The sequence below is a fragment of the Phaenicophaeus curvirostris genome, chromosome 4 (assembly GCF_032191515.1).
Source record: "Phaenicophaeus curvirostris isolate KB17595 chromosome 4, BPBGC_Pcur_1.0, whole genome shotgun sequence".
Taxonomy (NCBI): Eukaryota; Metazoa; Chordata; class Aves; order Cuculiformes; family Cuculidae; genus Phaenicophaeus; species Phaenicophaeus curvirostris.
The window spans coordinates 16,279,630-16,298,314 of NC_091395.1; the positions used below are offsets into that span (position 1 = coordinate 16,279,630).

At 41.2% G+C, this 18,685-nt stretch overlaps 1 protein-coding gene across 4 annotated transcripts in view; it reads left to right on the top strand.

Moving 5' to 3' along the window:
- Positions 1-507: 507 nt before the first annotated feature.
- Positions 508-18,685, top strand: part of DCLK2 (doublecortin like kinase 2) — an 84,037-nt gene continuing 65,859 nt past the window's right edge. For all 4 annotated transcript variants that reach the window (XR_011337323.1, XR_011337324.1, XM_069855342.1 and 1 more), the window contains exons 1-2: positions 508-950; positions 13,172-13,506. Coding sequence is in view for 2 of the 4 variants with exons in the window: in XM_069855342.1 (XP_069711443.1) it covers positions 533-950; positions 13,172-13,506 (753 nt within the window). In the remaining 2 variants the exon portion in view is untranslated. The remainder of the gene's footprint in view (positions 951-13,171; positions 13,507-18,685) is intronic.

Below are 18,685 nucleotides of genomic sequence, written 5' to 3' on the forward strand. Positions count from 1 at the left end.
CCATCCCGTCCCATCCCATCCCATCCCACCCCATCCTACCCCATCCCATCCCATCCCATCCCATCCCATCCCATCCCATCCCACCCCACCGCCCCGCATCGCCCCCGCCCCGCTCCGCTCCAGCCGCGATGGCGCCGCCGCCCCCGCCCCTCGCCGCGGCCCCGCCCGCCGCTTTCCCCGCGGCCCCCGGATCCGCCGCGGCTGTTTCCTTCTGGCAGCCGAGCGGCGACCGCCTCCGCCCGCCGCGGGCGCGGGATGCGGCGCCTCTCCCCGCGCTGACCGCTCGCCGCGGGGACTCAGAGGCTGCGGAGAGGCGGGGGGGGCGGCGCGGGGGGAGCCGCCTTGGGGCCCGGGGGATGCGTTTGCGCGCGGGCGGCGGCTCGAGCCGCGGCGCTCGGGGCCGCGGCCAAGGGGCGCGATGCTGAATTAGGCGAGCGGAGCGCGCTGCGGGGCGGGGGTGGGCGAGCGATCCGGAGAGCTTGGGTGGGAAGGAAGGAAGGAAGGGAAGGAGGGAGCGAGGCGGGCGTTTGTCATGGCGAGCAACCGGAGCATCGAGCTGGAGCACTTCGAGGAGCGGGACAAGAGGCAGCACCGCGCGGGGCCGCGGCGAGGAGGAGGAGGAGGAGGCGGCTCGGCCGCGGGGCCGCGGGGCAACGGGCTGATCCCCAGCCCCGCGCACAGCGCCCACTGCAGCCTCTACCGCACCCGCACCCTGCAGGCGCTCAGCTCCGAGAAGAAAGCCCGCAAAGCCCGCTTCTACCGCAACGGGGACAGGTACTTCAAGGGCTTGGTGTACGCCATCTCCCCCGACCGCTTTCGCTCCTTCGACGCGCTCCTCGTCGAGCTCACCCGCTCCCTGTCGGACAACGTGAACCTGCCCCAGGGCGTCCGCACCATCTACACCGTCGACGGCAGCAAGAAGCTCACCAGCCTGGACGAGCTGCTGGAAGGTGAGCGGGGCTGCGGGGCTCCCCCAGGGGTGGGCTTGCCCGTCGCTGCCTTGGTCGATGCTGAGAGGGGTCACCTTGCTGAAGACCTGGAGGGTGAGTGGGACAGGGTTCCCCGCCGCTGGGACGTGCGCTGAGGGACATGGTTTGGTGTTTGATAGGAATGGTTGGACTCGATGATCCGGTGGGTCTCTTCCAACCTGGTGATTCTTCCCAGTGCTCGGGCGAGTGCCGTCTGCCTTGACTCTAGTGGTTTTTCAGTGATCTAAAAGAACCATGCTGAAATCTTGGGTACCTTCCAATTATTGCTGTTCATAGGAGAGGGAAATGCTGTAATTTTGTATTGCTCTCTACAACTACCTGAAAGGAGGTTGTGGAGAGGAGGGTGCTGGCCTCTTCTCCGCAGTGACAGGGGACAGGACGAGAGCGAATGGCCTCAAGCTCTGCCAGGGGAGGTTCAGGCTTGACATCAGAAAAAAAATTTTCGCAGAAAGGATCATTGGGCACTCGCAGAGGCTGCCCAGGGAGGTGGTTGATTCACCTTCCCTGGAGGTGTTTAAGGGACAGGTGGATGAGGTGCTGAGGGACATGTTTTAGTGATTGATGGGAACGGTTGGACTCAATGATCCAGTGGGTCTTTTCCAACCTTGTGATTCTGTGAATTTAGCTCTCTTGACAGTTATTACGGTGCCACTAATGTCTCACAAAACTTAAGTTTTCCAAGAGAAAGCCACTGTGCTTTGACAAGGATTTTTAAACCCTACCACTTAATAAAACCAAGTAGTGTAAAGTCCCATTTTCAAATGTGATCAGAGTCTGCAGAGGGAACTACCTACCATGTCTGACTTCCAAAAGCATTTCAGAGGATCCAGTGCTTTTCAGTATTGTCCCTAAGTAGCTTTTGAAATGGGACTTAGCTGCTAAGGTTATGTAGACCTTGCAAATCTGAGCGGAGTAGCACTTGACGTCTTCTCAAAATGGGGCTAGAAGTACTTTTTTATGGGTGAAATGTGTACATCTTTGTAGGGAATTATATTTACCCCCGTGTTCTCACATGATTTCTAAAATACAGATTAAACTCAGTATTACATGAATCAGCCTCTCAAATGTGTTTGTTATGTTGCACACACTGTGAGGTTCATAATGAATTTGGACTCCTCTTCAAGTATCTAATACCTCAATCACTGCAGTCTTCCACCCAGTTGCTGTATGCCAGGTCTAGCTGATTTGCATTAATGAAGTACAATTTGTAGGTTTTCTAATGCCTCTTCCTTTTTATGTTTTCAACTGTGTATCCTTTAAGCTTTTATTTGAAAACTTCCCTTTTCAAAGCAGTAATGAATCGCACCTGGAGAAATTGATGAGAAAGGGAATCTGAGGACCTTTATATAATCCACCAGTAAAGGCACTGGGAGTTAGAGACCAGCCACTCCAGTACTTTCAAGAGGAATGAGGAGGCTGCAGCAGTTGCTACACAAAAGGAGTCTCACTCAAAAAAGATTTCAAGTGTGTTTTATAATAGTAACATAGTGCCTGAGGACTTTCCCCATCATGTGATCTATCATAAGGCTTTTCACATTCAAAACAGGGAAAATGTGAAAGGATTGCAGAGTGGAATGATGATGCTGGTAATAAAATAAATGTGAAATCAACCAAGTAGTTTTCCATGATTTGGTGATGAGTTTAGGGATAGCTAAAAGAAAAATGAGATGGTGGAGTGGGAATAGTAGGGAAAGGAGGTGAAGCAAAAATTGGATAAACTAATAACTTGGGGTGACTTTTGAAATGCTGCAGGAATAATCTTAAGCTTTTATGGCTTTAAGACAAAATGACATGCTGGACAACAGTATAAATGCAGTGTATATTCATACTTAATAACGGAAAGCAAAAACTTACTTTGTGTCTTTTTGAAGTCTCATTGAAAGAGTTATCTTTGTCTTTGCTCTTCACTGGAAGAATAAAGCAAAACAAATTTAACAATTGAAATGCCACTTATATGCTTCTATCGTGAAATAAAATGGGAAAAAGAGTCCCAATTACTTAGTCATCTATCTGTGCCATTGCAACTCTTGGGAACCTTACGAAAATGCTGTAGCATCGTAATTGGATTAGTATGTTTTCCAGTTAGCATGCCAAAAACTTCACCAGTGTAAGTCTAATCACCACACAGGAAAAGGAAAGCCTATACAGGGGCAGGAAGAAAGCAAACAAGCAGTGAATCTGTAATATATGAGCTCATTGTCAGATGTTTTGTTCTGGCAATTTTTATTTTCTTGTCGTTCCAGCACAGCAAGCTTGAATTTCTGCTCTAGAATATATACTTGAACATCCGTGACAATCTAAAGCTTGAGCTGCAGTAGCACCGGAAGTAGTTTTGAATGATGTTTTGTTATTTGCTTTTTAATTTTCAGAGAGAAAAATAAAATTACAAGTACTATTGTGCATGTTAGCTGCAGGCTGAACACCACCAGACCAAACATGACTGCTTGATGCAATACCTAATTGACTAGTCTGTTTGCACATCGTCAGCATTGTTGAACTGGTACATGAAATTGCAGCAGTTCAGGTTCAATAGTGGCAGCTCTATGAAGTGAGCACAAAGTGAGTGTTCAGCCACCCTTGCCAAGCCAGCAAGGTCTGCATTAAACCTCGCTCAGCTGAAGCCTGGCTTTGTAGCTCTTGGACATTGTCGTACCCTGGTGCAGGCAAGCTCTTCAGGGCTTATTTGCTGTTTATCAGGTTAATATATCAAATTTTGTATCGTAATAGTCCAAACTAGCTGAATTGAGTCACTGATGAATGCTTTTTGGGCTTTGGCTGTGTTTAGCAATCTGTTTTGCCATTTATCATTTTAAGAGGAAAATAGATAATTCACAGGCATAGTGTATATTTCAAATATTACTATTACAGATTGAGTCAGTTAAAAATGTGACCAGATCACATTTATTAGTCAAAAATTGGAAAGCTCCATTTTAAGAATATTGCTTTTCATAACTGGATATGACAGCCAAAAAAGCACGCTCTGTTGGGCAAGCCTTAGGCAAATATACTTTATATTCCCAGCCCCTGTGGATTAGGGAACATTGTGGCTCACAAGTTGACGGTTTTCATTGCTTTCTTAGAATGAAAAGAGTGACAAATTTCATTGTCTGCTCCTGATCTTGTCTGAGCAGACAGATCCAGAGATGAGGAGTGGGAGTATTAGAACTTGCTTATAGTTTACTTTTTTTTTTTCAACTTTACTGTCAGACTTTGCACTACTTTTTACTTTGGAACGGGAGATACCATTTGTAATTTTATATTTTCCCTTCAGCAGCAATGCTTGAATAATAGTTTCTTTTTTATTCTCTACCAAAATTAACTTAATCAATTGTTTGTCTATGTCCTTCAGTTTCTTTGAAAATGTTGTTTTCATAGACTGTGACACTATGGTAACAGTAACAACTGTGCACTTCTTTAGTACTTCTTTAGTTTGTGTTTTATGTTGATTTCAGTGATGCTCTGTCTCCCTACCTAGTGTTCTCATTAACTTGGTAGTGGAAGACATGGAGAACCCTGATTGTTAAGGTGTGCTGCAGAGTTGGGAGAGGTTGGATTTTTAGGACAGGAAACCAAGTGTCAACTCTGTTCCTGGCAAGAAAAGTTACGTTGATTTGGTATGCAATGAGGAATTTTTCTACTTCCCTAGGTAGGAAATATTGCTGAGAGTCTTTGTTCTTTCAACTACAATGCTTAGTTAATACAATCCTTTATAAAATGTCAGTAGTTTTGTCAGTTGTGCAAACAATCAACAGGCAACTAAAGGGAAGTCTTTAGGCAGGAGATGGGAAGGTTCTGAGCAGAGCAGTTCTTGTGTATTGCCAGGATGCTTAGCACAGGACAATAAGCTGCTTTAATGAAATGGGCTCTGCACACTAATACAGAGTAGAAGGATATTTTTTCAGATGAGGTGTTGAACAATCTAAGTATTTTCTGTCTTAGATCATTGTTATTGTTACCGCATATTACATTTTAATCCTGCTTAAGTGCCTGTGATCCTAGTGGATGCACACTATTATATTAAGTCAATATCTTTTCTCCTGTCAGGGCAAGCAGATGGCAACACCAAATAGGCAGTTTGTACTTTTGCTTCTTCTGAAAGGTATGATTACCTTCCTGTGCTAAAGCCAAAATGCTTTAAAAAGAGGCAAATGTAGCAGGTTTAGCAAAGAAGGGTTGAAAAAGAAGGATTGAAAAAACATCAAAAGCAGATGCTGAAGTTACACAGTCCTGGAGTGGTGGGATATCGATGTGAAATATGGATGTAATTGTTAGTTAACGTCTCATCCAAGCAGAATAAAATAGTTCCGCCACTGTGCATGTCCTAGTTTCGGGGATGAGAGATATGTAACTTCCCTGAAAAGGGTTAACTACTTACTGTGGAGGAGGCATGTGATATGAGGTAGGTTTGATACCAGGTGGCCTTGACTGTCTTATGAAAGCTCTGAACTAAATGACTTCCAGAGGTCCTTTCCAACCTCAACTGTTCTGTGATTCCGTAAAAACTTGTAGGTAGTTCTCAAATGAACCTTCTGATTAAATAAAGTCAAAGGAGATCTAGGAGCAATTAGTCATCTGCTAAAATCCTTATTGTCATCTCAGATTTTAAAAAGTGCGTGGGGAACTTAAATGCTGTAGATGAGGAAAGATCGTGACTTATACAGGGTTATTGGAGGTGATGTGAAAGTGAAGGAATTGTAAGAAACTGATGAGGAGGGAAGTTCTGTTAAAGAAAGGAAGGAAAGAGAGATCTAAATAACCTAATCCTTCATTAAAAAAGGGTTGTTTTATTTTTAGATCAGCCCTTTTATACTTGCTGTAAATATACTGTTCTGGAAATCTGCTCGCCTTTGTGTTACAGAACACAAAAAGGGTACTCTCCTGTGATTCCTAAAGTTAGATTAGTAGCTCTAATAACTACTGTGCTATACTGAATAAGCAGCTTTTGGCTTGAAACTAAAGAGTTCCACTAGAAGAAGCTGAGGAATGGTAGATGGATAGGTGAAATGTACCTAGAAACCTGCCCTGCTGTATATGTTTCACAGGGGAACACAATTAGAAAACATGGGGACTAACAATTTTCTTTCTGTAGGGATGTTTTAACCTGTGGAAGATGTATCATTTTCTGTTATGCAGTGTGTCATTTAAAAGCATGATGCTTTATGTGAATCTCAGGCCATAGTTTGTACTTGTTAAGGTCTTGCAAAAACCAAGCCAGGACATCTTGTTCAGAAACTTTTGTTTCAAATATCATGACCCAGGACTTTTTAATGTTATACACTTAATTTCTTCTTACATGACCCACTGCACGGCATGCACAGTTTGGTTTTTAACCTAATGCTGGGGAAAATGAAATGTCTACAAGTCTTTCTTTAGTAGTCTCTATATAAAAGGAAATTTAAGGTCTTGCATGTTCATCCGTTAGATTCTAAGCAGATTAGTTACTGTCTGATCAGTGAGGTAGTTCTGTGTACTTTAAGAATACTTGATTTCTCAGTTTGTTACATTAGAGAACCTAATATTTTGTATTAATACCAGCCTGTTTGAGAAACTATGATTTGCTTTATTTTAATGCATGCTACCACAGAATGGAATAACTTTCTTTTCTTTAGAAGTAATTCCACAAAGGATTACTTTTAACACTGCTGTATCTGGTATTTAGATGACCTCTTGATGTCCCTTCCCACATGAATTACCCTTTGAGCTGATTATTTGCAATATAGTTAGGTATAGTTAGGTTGCCTGGAGAAGAGGAGGCTGAGGGGAGACCCTATTGCTCTCTACAACAACCTGAAGGGAGGTTGTGGAGAGAAGGGAGCTGGCCTCTTCTCCCAAGTGACAGGGGACAGGACAAGAGGGAATGGCCTCAAGCTCCGCCAGGGGAGGTTCAGGCTTGGCATAAGGAAAAAATTCTTCACCGAAAGGGTCATTAGGCGATGGAACAGTCTGCCCAGGGAGGTGGTTGACTCGCCTTCCCTGTAGGTGTTTAAGGTGCGGGTGGTTGAGGTACTGAGGGGCATGGTTTAGAGATTGGTGGGAATGGTTGGACTCGATGATCCGGTGGGTCTCTTCCAACCTGGTGATTCTATGATTCTATGTTTCTAGGCTGTTTGTCAAATGCCTAGCAGTGGGCTTCAACTCACAACACTTGTGCTGTGAAGAACCCTCAAGTTGTCAGGCAGCTGTGTTTCCTCAAAAATGCATATAGTTGCAAGTCGTGTACTTCTGATATGAAAGGACAAAACATATCCTTCCTTTCCTTTCAGTACCTGAAATTCCACGGCTGAATTCTGGAGAGTTCACATATGCCCTACTCTCTTTATCCTCTTTATAGCTTGAAAGGTGCACTAGGTGCTTATCCTGTGAATAACAGTTTTGAAGAGGCAGATGGCAAAAGAAAACCTTTGTACATTATTTATTAAGTAAGAAATACAGTATTAAGGCAACTGATGATCTATGACTATGACTTAGTCAGACTGACCAATGCAGTCTTGTGTTCTCTTTTATCTCCGTCTTCATCATCTGTATTTTACTATTATGAGGGAATGGTGAGTGTCATGTTTAGACTGCTAGCTCTCAAGCTGGAATTGTTCTGCAGTGTGCTTAAACTGTATACACACTGCAGGTTTTACTTCTTGGATAGTGCATCTGGTTATTAATGCAGTATAAGTAAGTTATTTACATGTAGGTAATGTTTCCCTGTCAATAGGCAGTTTCATGTCTTCTAGTTGTTTTTCTAATGTTAATAAGACAGAATCGGAAGAAAACTTGTTCCATTTGTTGATTATATTGTGACCCAAAATATCAGCAGATGTTACTCTTCTAAGTGAGCATATGCCTCACTGAAGAATTTTTGGTGGTAGCAGGATTTCTTCATAGAAGAATTGACACTTCTAGATTGCTCTGAGTACTCTCGTGAAACATTGGATGGATGTCACATATGCTCTGTTGAAATTATAATGCCAATTTACAAGGGAGTTTCAGACTTCTGCCAAAACTGCTCTGCAGCCTAGTTAAGCTTTCTGCTGCGGAATAGTTTGGCTGAGTTCAGAGTCCCAGCTGTAATCTATGTCTGCAATTCTTGCTTTTTCTGCAGCAAATTAAAAAAAAAAAAAGAAAAAAGAAAGTCCTGCTCAATAGGTTTTTATGCTTCATTAGTCTGTAGTTTACTTCTTTACCTGCAAATCTCAATGTTACATCAGTGACTTACTACATCATCTGGTCGAAAAACTCAGGAGCTGATTCATGTTAATGCTAATTTTGTACGCTAATGATGTGGGATTTATTTCCAGTAATGTGATTTCTGTGACAATGTGCTGATCAAGGCTAGGATGCATTAGCTTAAAAATCTTTCAAGACTGTAAGTGAAAAGTGGGTCTTTCAACCATAAAATTGAGTATATAGTAGTCAGCAATGTAAACATTTAAAGTACTGTTTATACATATCTGTGGAGTTGTGTCAACTTTCTAGGGCTGATAGATGTACAAATGACAAAAAGAAACTATCATTCATAGCCTGATGAAAATACCACCAAAGTCTCAGAAAATATATTCCTAGTAATTAATACATGTTAATACTTGACACAGGAAAAGTCTCATTTAAGGCAGTTAGTGAAACAGACAAACTTATTTATGTTGTGATTTTAGTTATCTGTTACTTTAACAATGTTTGAAATCAACTTGTTTGGTTTAAACCCAGATGAAGTGCTGTGTGTTACATTTTACAAATGCTAATTTGCTGGCAGTGTATGGAGATTATCAGAAGTGTGTGTTTACACATGAATTGATCACAAGCAGATTTAAAATCAGGTCATGCGTTAAAACTGTTAGCAAATATTATATATAACATTACACTTCCAGGTTTTTACCTACAAAATATAACATAAAAGAGAGATAACAGTATTACAAATGACTTGACTTGATGTTTCTTCCAGAGAGACATATATAAATGGATTTTCTACTTCAGAGGGTGGCTAAAATACGAATTTAAACAATAGCATACATAGTCTTCAAAAATTAATGCCTGTTCATCAAGGGGTGGTGTTTTCCTAGGCGTGCTTTTTGAATGCATTGTTCTGTAGGACAGTTTCCTCTAGTGAACTTTATAGTATTTTTTCTTCCTTAAATATTTTCTTCTGTTGAAAAATCAGTTGTGTATCCCTGTTAAACTGAACAAATCCCTGTTTAACTTATTCCTAGGAAGTCATTGTTTCTGCAGAAAGTGCCAATTAGTTTCCCAATTATGTTCTGTTTCTAGCATTTTTTTATTATTTTGCAAGGTTCCAAATAGAGCTTAGAAACTGTGAGTGAAGTCATTAGTAGTTTAAGCAGTAAAGTGAAAACTTCATCCTTTAAGTCACAAACCAAGGAAGTCACTCAGTGCATGTGTTTTCTCACTTACAGTCCTTGGTCTAATCCTGCCATATGTGCCTGCCTCACAGGTGTAGCAGTAAAATCTGGTTTTGAGTTAAAACCTGTGTTACTAAGTTTAGTTTATGATTGGTGTAAGGAAGCAGACGTGGAATTTAAAACACACACTAAACAATCTGTAATACACCAGAGTTCTCAAGTAATTAGTCATTGTCGTGTGTGCCAGTTATACGAAATTTTGCAATCAGGTTTGCCAGATACTTTTTTTTCTTAAGTTTCTTTTTATTTTGAAAGGATAATTCTGAACACGTTCAATGATGGTGAGTTTTGAGGTACCTTGTAGTGCTGATTGCTAGGGTAGAATTTATTTAACTCTTTTGCACACAGCTGGACAGACTGTGCTAAAATGTGAAGAGGTTACTGTGAAGTGCTAGATGACTTCATGTACTGAAGCTTATGTAAAATCTTTGAGATTCTAGGGGCGCTCAGTGTGTTTAGAAAGGTATTCTCATGCACAGATGCTGTCAGGTTATTTACATAAAAATAATAATCAGATGATTAAATATTACCAAAGTCTTATGGAGATAAATAAACTTCAAAGCAAGTGGTCGAGGACTTTGCAAAGCTGAATGCCTAATGTTATGCATTTAGAATAATGACTAAATTACCTTCTGTTCATTTTTTGTAGGAGGAAATAATATTTAGCTTTATTAACCAACATGCACACACAAAAGACGAAGTCACTTGCTAGGTGGATCCATAAAAAATTTAGCATGTAATAGTGGAAAAAACTGTCCTAGGGAGTTGTGGTGATTTTTGGCTGGGTAGAGTTAATTTTCCTCACAGTAGCTAGTATGGGGCTATGCTATGCATTTGTGCTGGAAACCGTGTTGATATTAACAGGAATATTTTGTTCCTGCTGAGCAGAGCTTAGACAGAGTCCAGGCCTTTTACACTCCTCACCCCACCCCACCAGCGAGCAGGCTGGGAGTGCACAAGATGCTGAGAGGGGACATAGCCAGGACAGCTTATCCTGACTGACCAAAGGGATATTCCTTACTTTATAATGTCAATTGCAACATATAAAGCTGGGGGAAGAAGAAGGGAGGCAGGTCGTTCGGCATTTGTCTTCCCAAGTAACCATTACACGTGATGGAATTTTCCTGGACATGGCCTGTCGATGGGAAATAGTGAATGAATTCCTTGTTTTTGCATTGTTTACGTGTGGCATATGCTTTACTTTATTAAACTGGTTTTATCCCATCCCACAGGTTTTCTCACTTCTACTGTTCTGATTTTCTCTCCCCCATCCCATTGCAGGGGAATGAGCAAGCAGCTGTGTGTTGCTTAGTTGCTGGCTGGTGTTAAACCATGCCAGGGTTCTGCATTGCACGGTAAACTAGTTGTAGAGGGGAGAACACAATGATTGGGAGTTGTAATGTTAGTAAGTCTATTTGTATGAATGAGAACTACCAGCTTCTTTGATATGCCTCTTAATTGGCAACGCTGTGTAACAAGGTAGACAGCTTTGTGGCTTATTAGAAATTGTTCAGGAGATAAGCACAGTCCTTTGAATCTAATATTAGAGGATGTAGAGGGAGAAGCCTTTGCTTTCTGTTGTAGCTGTAACAGAACTTTAATATTTCGTGTTGTTTTGCAATAACAGGATAAATGAGTGAAAAGTCTTTGAAAACAGCTGTTGAAAGAGAACTGTCCACCTGTTTAGAATCATAGGATTATTTAGTTTGGAAGGGACCTCCTGAGGTCATTTCATCCAATGCTTTGCTCAAAGCAGGTCTGATTAAATTAGATTGCTTAGACTTGTTGCAGCTTAGCATGTAGTTTTGGGGCAGCGTAAGATTCTAGGACACCACAGTTCTTCCTAAGCTATGTGGACTATTTTTTCTCCTATCTGTACATTAGTGCTAGTGTGTGTGCAGCTGTGTGGAAATCCCATTCAAGGAATTTGTGGGCTGAAAACAGCTCATTTTTCTTTGCTTATTTTACAGGAAAGAGGAGGAGTCTGATTTTGTGTAGGTTACTGTTTTGTACACCACTTGGTCTGTAAATATGAGGAGGAATGATGGGGATGAGTGAAGAGGAAGAATGCAGGCAAAGGCAATGGCATTCATAAAACCTCACACCAAATTTTTTCTCTGCACTGTAGTGGAGTACAGTGCTAGTTGATGTTTGTGGAGGCAGAACTGGCTGCCAAACTTCCCCAAACAAAATCACTGCTAACTTGACTTAATTCCAATTTGTTTTCTTTCAAATACAGCAAGTAAACTTTCAAGAATGTCTAACTGGAAGATAAATTAGAAAGCAGTCTTAATTGGTATGGGAAAAGAAACACAACAAAGTCTTTCAGATCACACTAATACTTCAGGGGCTCAAAAGTAGTTTACTGTCTTGCTTTTATAATAAGCTACACAGCTTCTAAGCTAAATCAGCTCTCCAAACTAGAGTTGGGAAAGTAAAAACAATGTTTAAAAGTTTTCTAGTGTGTATCTAACCATAGGTGCGCGTTTTCTAGCTTTTACAATGCTGTCCAGTAGATATATGGATACTTTCTACTCCTTTTGCTGTGTATATAGGAGGTGAGTTTGGTTTGTTCCACCAGTGACCTTGAGCATGTAGCTTTAATCTTAAAACAGGCTAAGCTTTTTAAGATATAGGCAATTGTTCTACCTGGAAGAATGGTGTGTTCCATCAGTTTAGAATGCTTCCATTTCATCGTTCTGGCAATACTCAGTTTGAGAAAGTCTTTGGATGTTGTTTTGTGAGACCCTGAGGATATGGGCTACAGAAATTACCTGGAGTTAAAGATATCTTTTTATCATGGTTTGCCTCTTAGATATTGCTGTGAGCCATTAACAGAGTTCTGGTAATCAACTGAGGGCAGTTTGAAGAGAAAACTGTCCTCTTCTGGAAAAAAAAAAAAAAAAAAGCCAGTTAGTCTCCAGCCTTGCATTGTGTCAAAGAATGGCGAAAAGGAAACAAATTCCTTAGGTCTGCATGATGACTTGTGACATTTTGAATAATTTGATGTAAAGCGGTGTTTTAGTAGCCTGTGATGACATTTTTGTCCTCTGACCTCTATCTCATGACTTCAGAAGATAGCAGCAGTGCAGACTTTGAACTAGGAAGGGAATTAAAATAGGGAAGTGTAGATGTCCTTTCCTGTTCCGGTAGTCTCGAGGCCTTATTTGTGGCCTCAACAGGTTTTTGTTGGTCTAAAAAAAGTTGAAGTGAATGCATTTCAACAGTGTATCCTTGGTAGAAAGGCAATAACCCTGGTAACTTACTTCTGTCCTTCAGGGAAAGGATCTTGAGATGCTTGAATTTTATTCTGTTAAAACTTGCTTCTTTTAAAATAATTTACTAAGTATAGCTATGTGGGTACACATCTTGAAGTACATGGTTGAGGAAATATATAGGGAAGGACCTGGATATTTGCTTAGTAGAATGACCTTAATATCATGTACTGTGAGCTCAATTAATTTAAGCAATTGCAAAATCGCTCTGCTGACAGAACTTATGATCTTCTACCCTCTTGTTACCATTTATTGTGGGGTTTGGTTTTTTTTTTTTGTTATTTCTTAACCTGAAGTCCTTTGAAAGCTGCTGAAACCACTGTATGAGAGTATTGTGTGTTTGGGTGGAAATCTCCAATAATTTAGTCTTCTATTTAAAATGGTCCATGATTGAAATACAGGGAAATCACTCCTGCTGAAATAATTCTCATTTTTTTAAAGAAATTGACAAAAAAATAGCTGGACAACCCCTTAAGTTATGAAAATGTCATCTTCTTTTCAGGTGAAAGTTATGTATGTGCATCCAATGAACCTTATCGCAAAGTTGACTACACCAAGAATGTCAATCCAAACTGGTGTGTGAACATAAGGACTGGGTCCTCTCGATCCTTGACGTCTTTGACATCCACAAAGAGTGAAGTGAAGGAGAGTAAAGATTTCATTAAACCCAAATTAGTGACTGTTATTAGGAGTGGAGTAAAACCACGGAAAGCTGTGAGAATTCTGCTGAATAAGAAGACTGCTCACTCCTTCGAACAGGTCTTGACTGACATCACAGAAGCCATTAAGTTAGATTCGGGTGTAGTCAAGAGACTTTGTACACTGGATGGAAAGCAGGTAGGAGAATAAATTGCTGTGACCATCTAATAATTATAAGTTAATCTAATTTTCTTTATTTTTGTAACTTGCATTCTTTTTACTGTGTATGCTTTAACCTGCTTCTGAATAAGGATGGTTTAATAGACAGCAACTTTAAACTTTTTTATTAAAATATTAATCTCCAAAAAAAAAATATGTAATGCAAAAGAAGTTGAACATGTTACATTCTAAGTAAAAAAAAAAAAAATTAAAAGATCTTTTTTGTACACTAGCTCTGAATTGCTAAAAAGTGCCTGTTTTTTAATTAATACGTTTATTTGAGACATTTGGAAGCAAACTTGTTAAAATACACATGCATTTTCAGAAGCAGAGTAATGTTTTTAGACTACTACACAATACTGAGCAGTATACGAAAAATATTGCTGCATTCTTCCATTTCACTTTCAGAGATTGCAATTTAAGTATCAAATGGACTGAAATGTCTTTCTGGAGGCAGTAACTGACATGACATAAAGTCAAGTGTTTTATCTAAAATGAATAATCCAGGGGGCGTGACGGGTGGAGAGTGTCATATCTTTGCAATTTGTTTGATTTTAGTTTTAATGCTGCAAAATGTGCTGCCAGAAAGTATGTCTTTTGTTCTCACTCAGGAAAAAAGTGTGACCCACAGAAAGTTCTGCTATGCCAAGTAGAAGTGTCAGGAATACATTTGATATTGATCAGTTAGGTTAACGACTCATATTTCATAGAACAGGACTTTGATATTTGATACTTTTATTTGATACTGATGTGGAATTTCAACAGCATTGTGACTTTGGTGATAGAGAGCAACATAGGCTGCAAAGTAGATGACATTGAGTATCAGGTACCCAAACTGTTGTGTTGTTGATGAAATATTAGGATCCTTGGTCAGTCAGCAGGTATTTTGGTCAGTCAGCAGGTATTTTTGCAGACTTGCATACCTATATGTTTGCATGAACTACTGGTAAAAGTTCCAATTGTGTTCAAAAAGATTTGGGAATTTCTATTGTCAAGCTTTTTATAATAGTTGTAATCCTGTAGGCAAAAAAGCACCTTTTTGTGTTGTAAGTTGTTAGCAAATGTATTGCAGAACAAGTGCAGTTAAATTGTCTTGATATAAGGTTTGTCTCTCCATGTTCTCTGTGCTATGGATAGACTTTTTATGATCAAGTATTTGAAAATAACTTCTATTCTTTGATATTAAATATAGTGAGGCAAGTTCATCTCTGAGACTCTTGATTTTCAGTATTTGGTGACACCATAATGTGCTCTTTAGTTCTTCTAACAGGTTTGATTTTTAATGAGATTTGTTAAGAGAGAATCCATTCTAGGAACATCCAAAATGTGATTTAGTCATGTTTAATGAAATTTATAATAAAATAGCTTTGAGGATATTTATTATACAGTAGTTGGCCTCTTCTGCCCATGAAGTCTTCTGCTACTGTCTCAGATAAGGTGATTTTAATCTTATCAAGCAACTAGGTAGAGTCAGGAATAGAAACTGCAAAATCTAGGATTCACAGTTGTGATTCACATCTTTTATTGCATTGTTAAATACAGTAGGAGCTCATTGGTCTGCATTGATGTGGGAGATGCAGTAGTGCATCAGGGATCAATAAAATTAATTAACATTAAATCTCATGCATGTTGCTTGCATATTGCTGTCCCCCGTGGTGCATGATGGCCGTCCTCAGCTACAGTGAGGATGGTCAATCACTGGTAATGCTCCAGAGTAAGTGTAAGACTTTTCATTGCTGTAGTACCTCCTCCTGCCCTTCTGTGGTAAAGGCGATGATCAAGCTTGGACTATAGATGTAGATGTTCTCACAGAATAGTTCTCACTGCTAAGAACCTGCAAATAGCGTCTTCTTACAACTCTGTCTCTGTGAAAATAGTTTCAGCAGTAGTACTGCATAAATATGGAGACCTCCCTTCCATTTGAGAGAAAGACCTTTTGTTTCCCCATAGACTTTGAGAAGGAGCCTTTGCTTGCACAATCATAGTGCGATCATTATTTAAGTGGTCATGGGGTACAGTGCCCCAGACAGAAGAGCTATGGCTTTAACTAGCCTGAAAATAAAAGCTGACTCCTGATTATCTAGGAGGATAGAGACTTCTGTGGTGTCTTTTCTGTTTGTTTCTCTTTCTGTCAATTGAAGGGCTGACCCTAGTTTTAGGCAATAGGGATTTATTTTTTTTTCTTTATTCGTTGCTGGTATGTGTAGAGGTTGGTGCCCAAGTGCTTTGTGGGGTTTGGCAAATAAAGAGTCTCTTTGCTGCCAATTACTGGTTGGTGGAAATTTCTGAGCCTATTTTCTCTAATGTAGTAATTGCTTATTCTTCTAAATCTGCTAGGGAGGCAGATCTTTTATGTTCATTGTAGCATTGGCACAGCTTGAAAGGCAACCATTAAAAAAACAAAAAACATGCATTTTGTAAATGGCTATGTTCCTATAAATGCAGCTCTTGTGATTCTTGGGCTTTTGGTTTTTTCTTTTCCCTGCTTCTTCACATTTTAATCTCTGAGGAAATAATTTTTTTTGTGGTTTTTGCGAGCAAATAGGTTTAGGCTGTATTATCTGTTTAATACAGAATTGATGCTGAAATTCAGGTGTTTAAAACATGCATGTATAAAATTTGTACCCTATTATTGGGAGATGTGTGGTTTTTCTCCTAACTTTTGGGGTCATTTTGTTTTCTGATAGAGCTATTTAGTATGTTGCTAAACCAGTGATCTAGGAAGAAATCTTTTTTTAATTTTGAGCAGAACAACTACAAAATAGTTTTTATTTACTCTCCTGACTTCATTAATCTTGGTTGTCACAACATCTTAATAGTACTAGTAACACAGCAAATAGTCTGCATGTCTGATGTTTCCCTTGCTTCCTTCGTATGAAGACAGACAACTGTCTAGCTTTTAATCATAAGATGTTATAAGACTTACAAGGTTTCCTTTCGTCTTCAGTTTTAGTACTGATGCTGTATTAGTGCATATTAGTGCTTTGTAGCTGCAAGTATGGAAATTTTTTTTTAACTGGATGCAAGGTTGACTTTTCACTTCTAAGCTGTTGAGTAACCAACTCTTTTTACCTCCTCAGACTTTTGTGGTGGTTTCTATGTGAGGAAAAGTACTCCTGTAGAAGTAACTAGGCTTTAACAGAATCACAGAATCACAGAATAACCAGGTTGGAAGAGACCCACCGGATCACCGAGTCCAACCGTTCCTACCAAACACTAAACCATATCCCTCAGCACCTCATCCACCCGTGCCTTAAACGCCTCCAGGGAAGGTGACTCAACCACCTCCCTGGGCAGCCTGTTCCAGTGCCCAATGACCCTTTCAGTAAAGAATTTTTTCCTAACGTCTAGCCTAAACCTCCCCTGGCGGAGCTTGAAGCCATTCCCTCTTGTCCTGTCCCCTGTCACTTGGGAGAAGAGGCCAGCACCCTCCTCTCCACAACGTCCTTTCAGGTAGTTGTAGAGAGCGATGAGGTCACCCCTCAGCCTCCTCTTCTCCAGGCTAAACAACCCCAGCTCTCTCAGCCGCTCCTCATAAGGCCTGTTCTCCAGCCCTTTCACCAGCTTTGTTGCTCTTCTCTGGACTCGCTCCAGAGCCTCAACATCCTTCTTGTGGTGAGGGGCCCAGAACTGAACACAGTATTCGAGGAGCGGTCTCACCAGTGCCGAGTACAGAGGGAGGATAACCTCCCTGGACCTGCTGGTCACGCCGTTTTTGATACAAGCCAAGATGCCATTGGCCTTCTTGGCCACCTGGGCACACTGCTGGCTCATATTCAGTCGGCTGTCAACCAACACCCCCAGGTCCCTCTCCTCCAGGCAGCTTTCTAGACAGACTTCTCCTAGTCTGTAGCACTGCATAGGGTTGTTGTGCCCCAAGTGCAGGACCCGGCATTTGGCCTTGTTAAACCTCATGCCATTGGACTCTGCCCAGCGGTCCAGCCTGTTCAGATCCCTTTGCAGAGCCTCCCTACCCTCCAGCAGATCGACACTTCCACCCAGCTTAGTGTCGTCCGCAAACTTGCTCAGGGTGCACTCGATGCCTTCATCCAGATCATTGATGAAGACATTGAACAGGGCTGGACCCAGCACTGAGCCCTGGGGAACCCCACTTGTCACTGGCCTCCAGCTGGATTTCACACCATTTACCACCACTCTCTGGGCCCGGCCATCCAACCAGTTTTCCACCCAGGAGAGTGTGTGCCTGTCCAGCCCAGAGGCTGACAGTTTCTCAAGCAGAACGCTGTGAGAAACTGTGTCAAAGGCTTTGCTGAAGTCCAGGAAGACCACATCCACAGCCTTTCCCTCATCCAGTAGCCGGGTCACTTTGTCATAGAAGGCGATCAGGTTAGTCTGGCAAGACCTGCCTTTTGTGAACCCATGTTGACTGGGCCTGATCACCCGGTTCTCTTGCATGTGCTTCATGATAGCACTCAAGATCACCTGTTCCATGACTTTCCCTGGCACTGAGGTCAGACTGACAGGCCTGTAGTTTCCTGGGTCCTCCCTGCGGCCCTTTTTGTAGATGGGCACAACATCAGCCAGCCTCCAGTCCAGTGGGACTTCCCCAGTCTTCCAGGACTGTTGGAAGATGATGGAAAGGGGTTTGGCCAGCACATCCGCCAGCTCCTTCAGTACCCTAGGGTGAATCCCGTCCGGCCCCATAGACTTGTGACTGTCCAGTCGGGAACTGGACAGTGCAGGCTAACTCTGCAGTGCAGGCTTCTACTATTTCAGTCTTTGTGCTTCTGACATTGAAATTTGCCTAATATATTTGCTTGGCCAAAGTGTTTTCCTTACTTGGCTGCAACTTCCCTTTTATGTTCTTTGATGGAATCTGTCGCTATCCTACTGTGAAGCAAGGACATTCAGACTAAAACTTCTCCAGTTGAGAAATTAACCCTTCATTTTCTTGGAAGAGGATAGAGTCTTTCTTGCTTGCTAAGCAAGCTTCAAGCTTCAGTCTTTGCCAAGGGTAAGGTAGCAACTTAATGGTAAATTACCTGTACTAATTGTTTAAGAGAATATATGGGGGAGGAGGAGTTCAGAAACTCTGAAAAAAACCCCGTGTAGAACTCTGAACCATGTATTATTTGGCACACAAAAGAAAATTAAATATTCACTTCAGGAAGGTAGTAGCTTCTTAAGCTTGCATTAT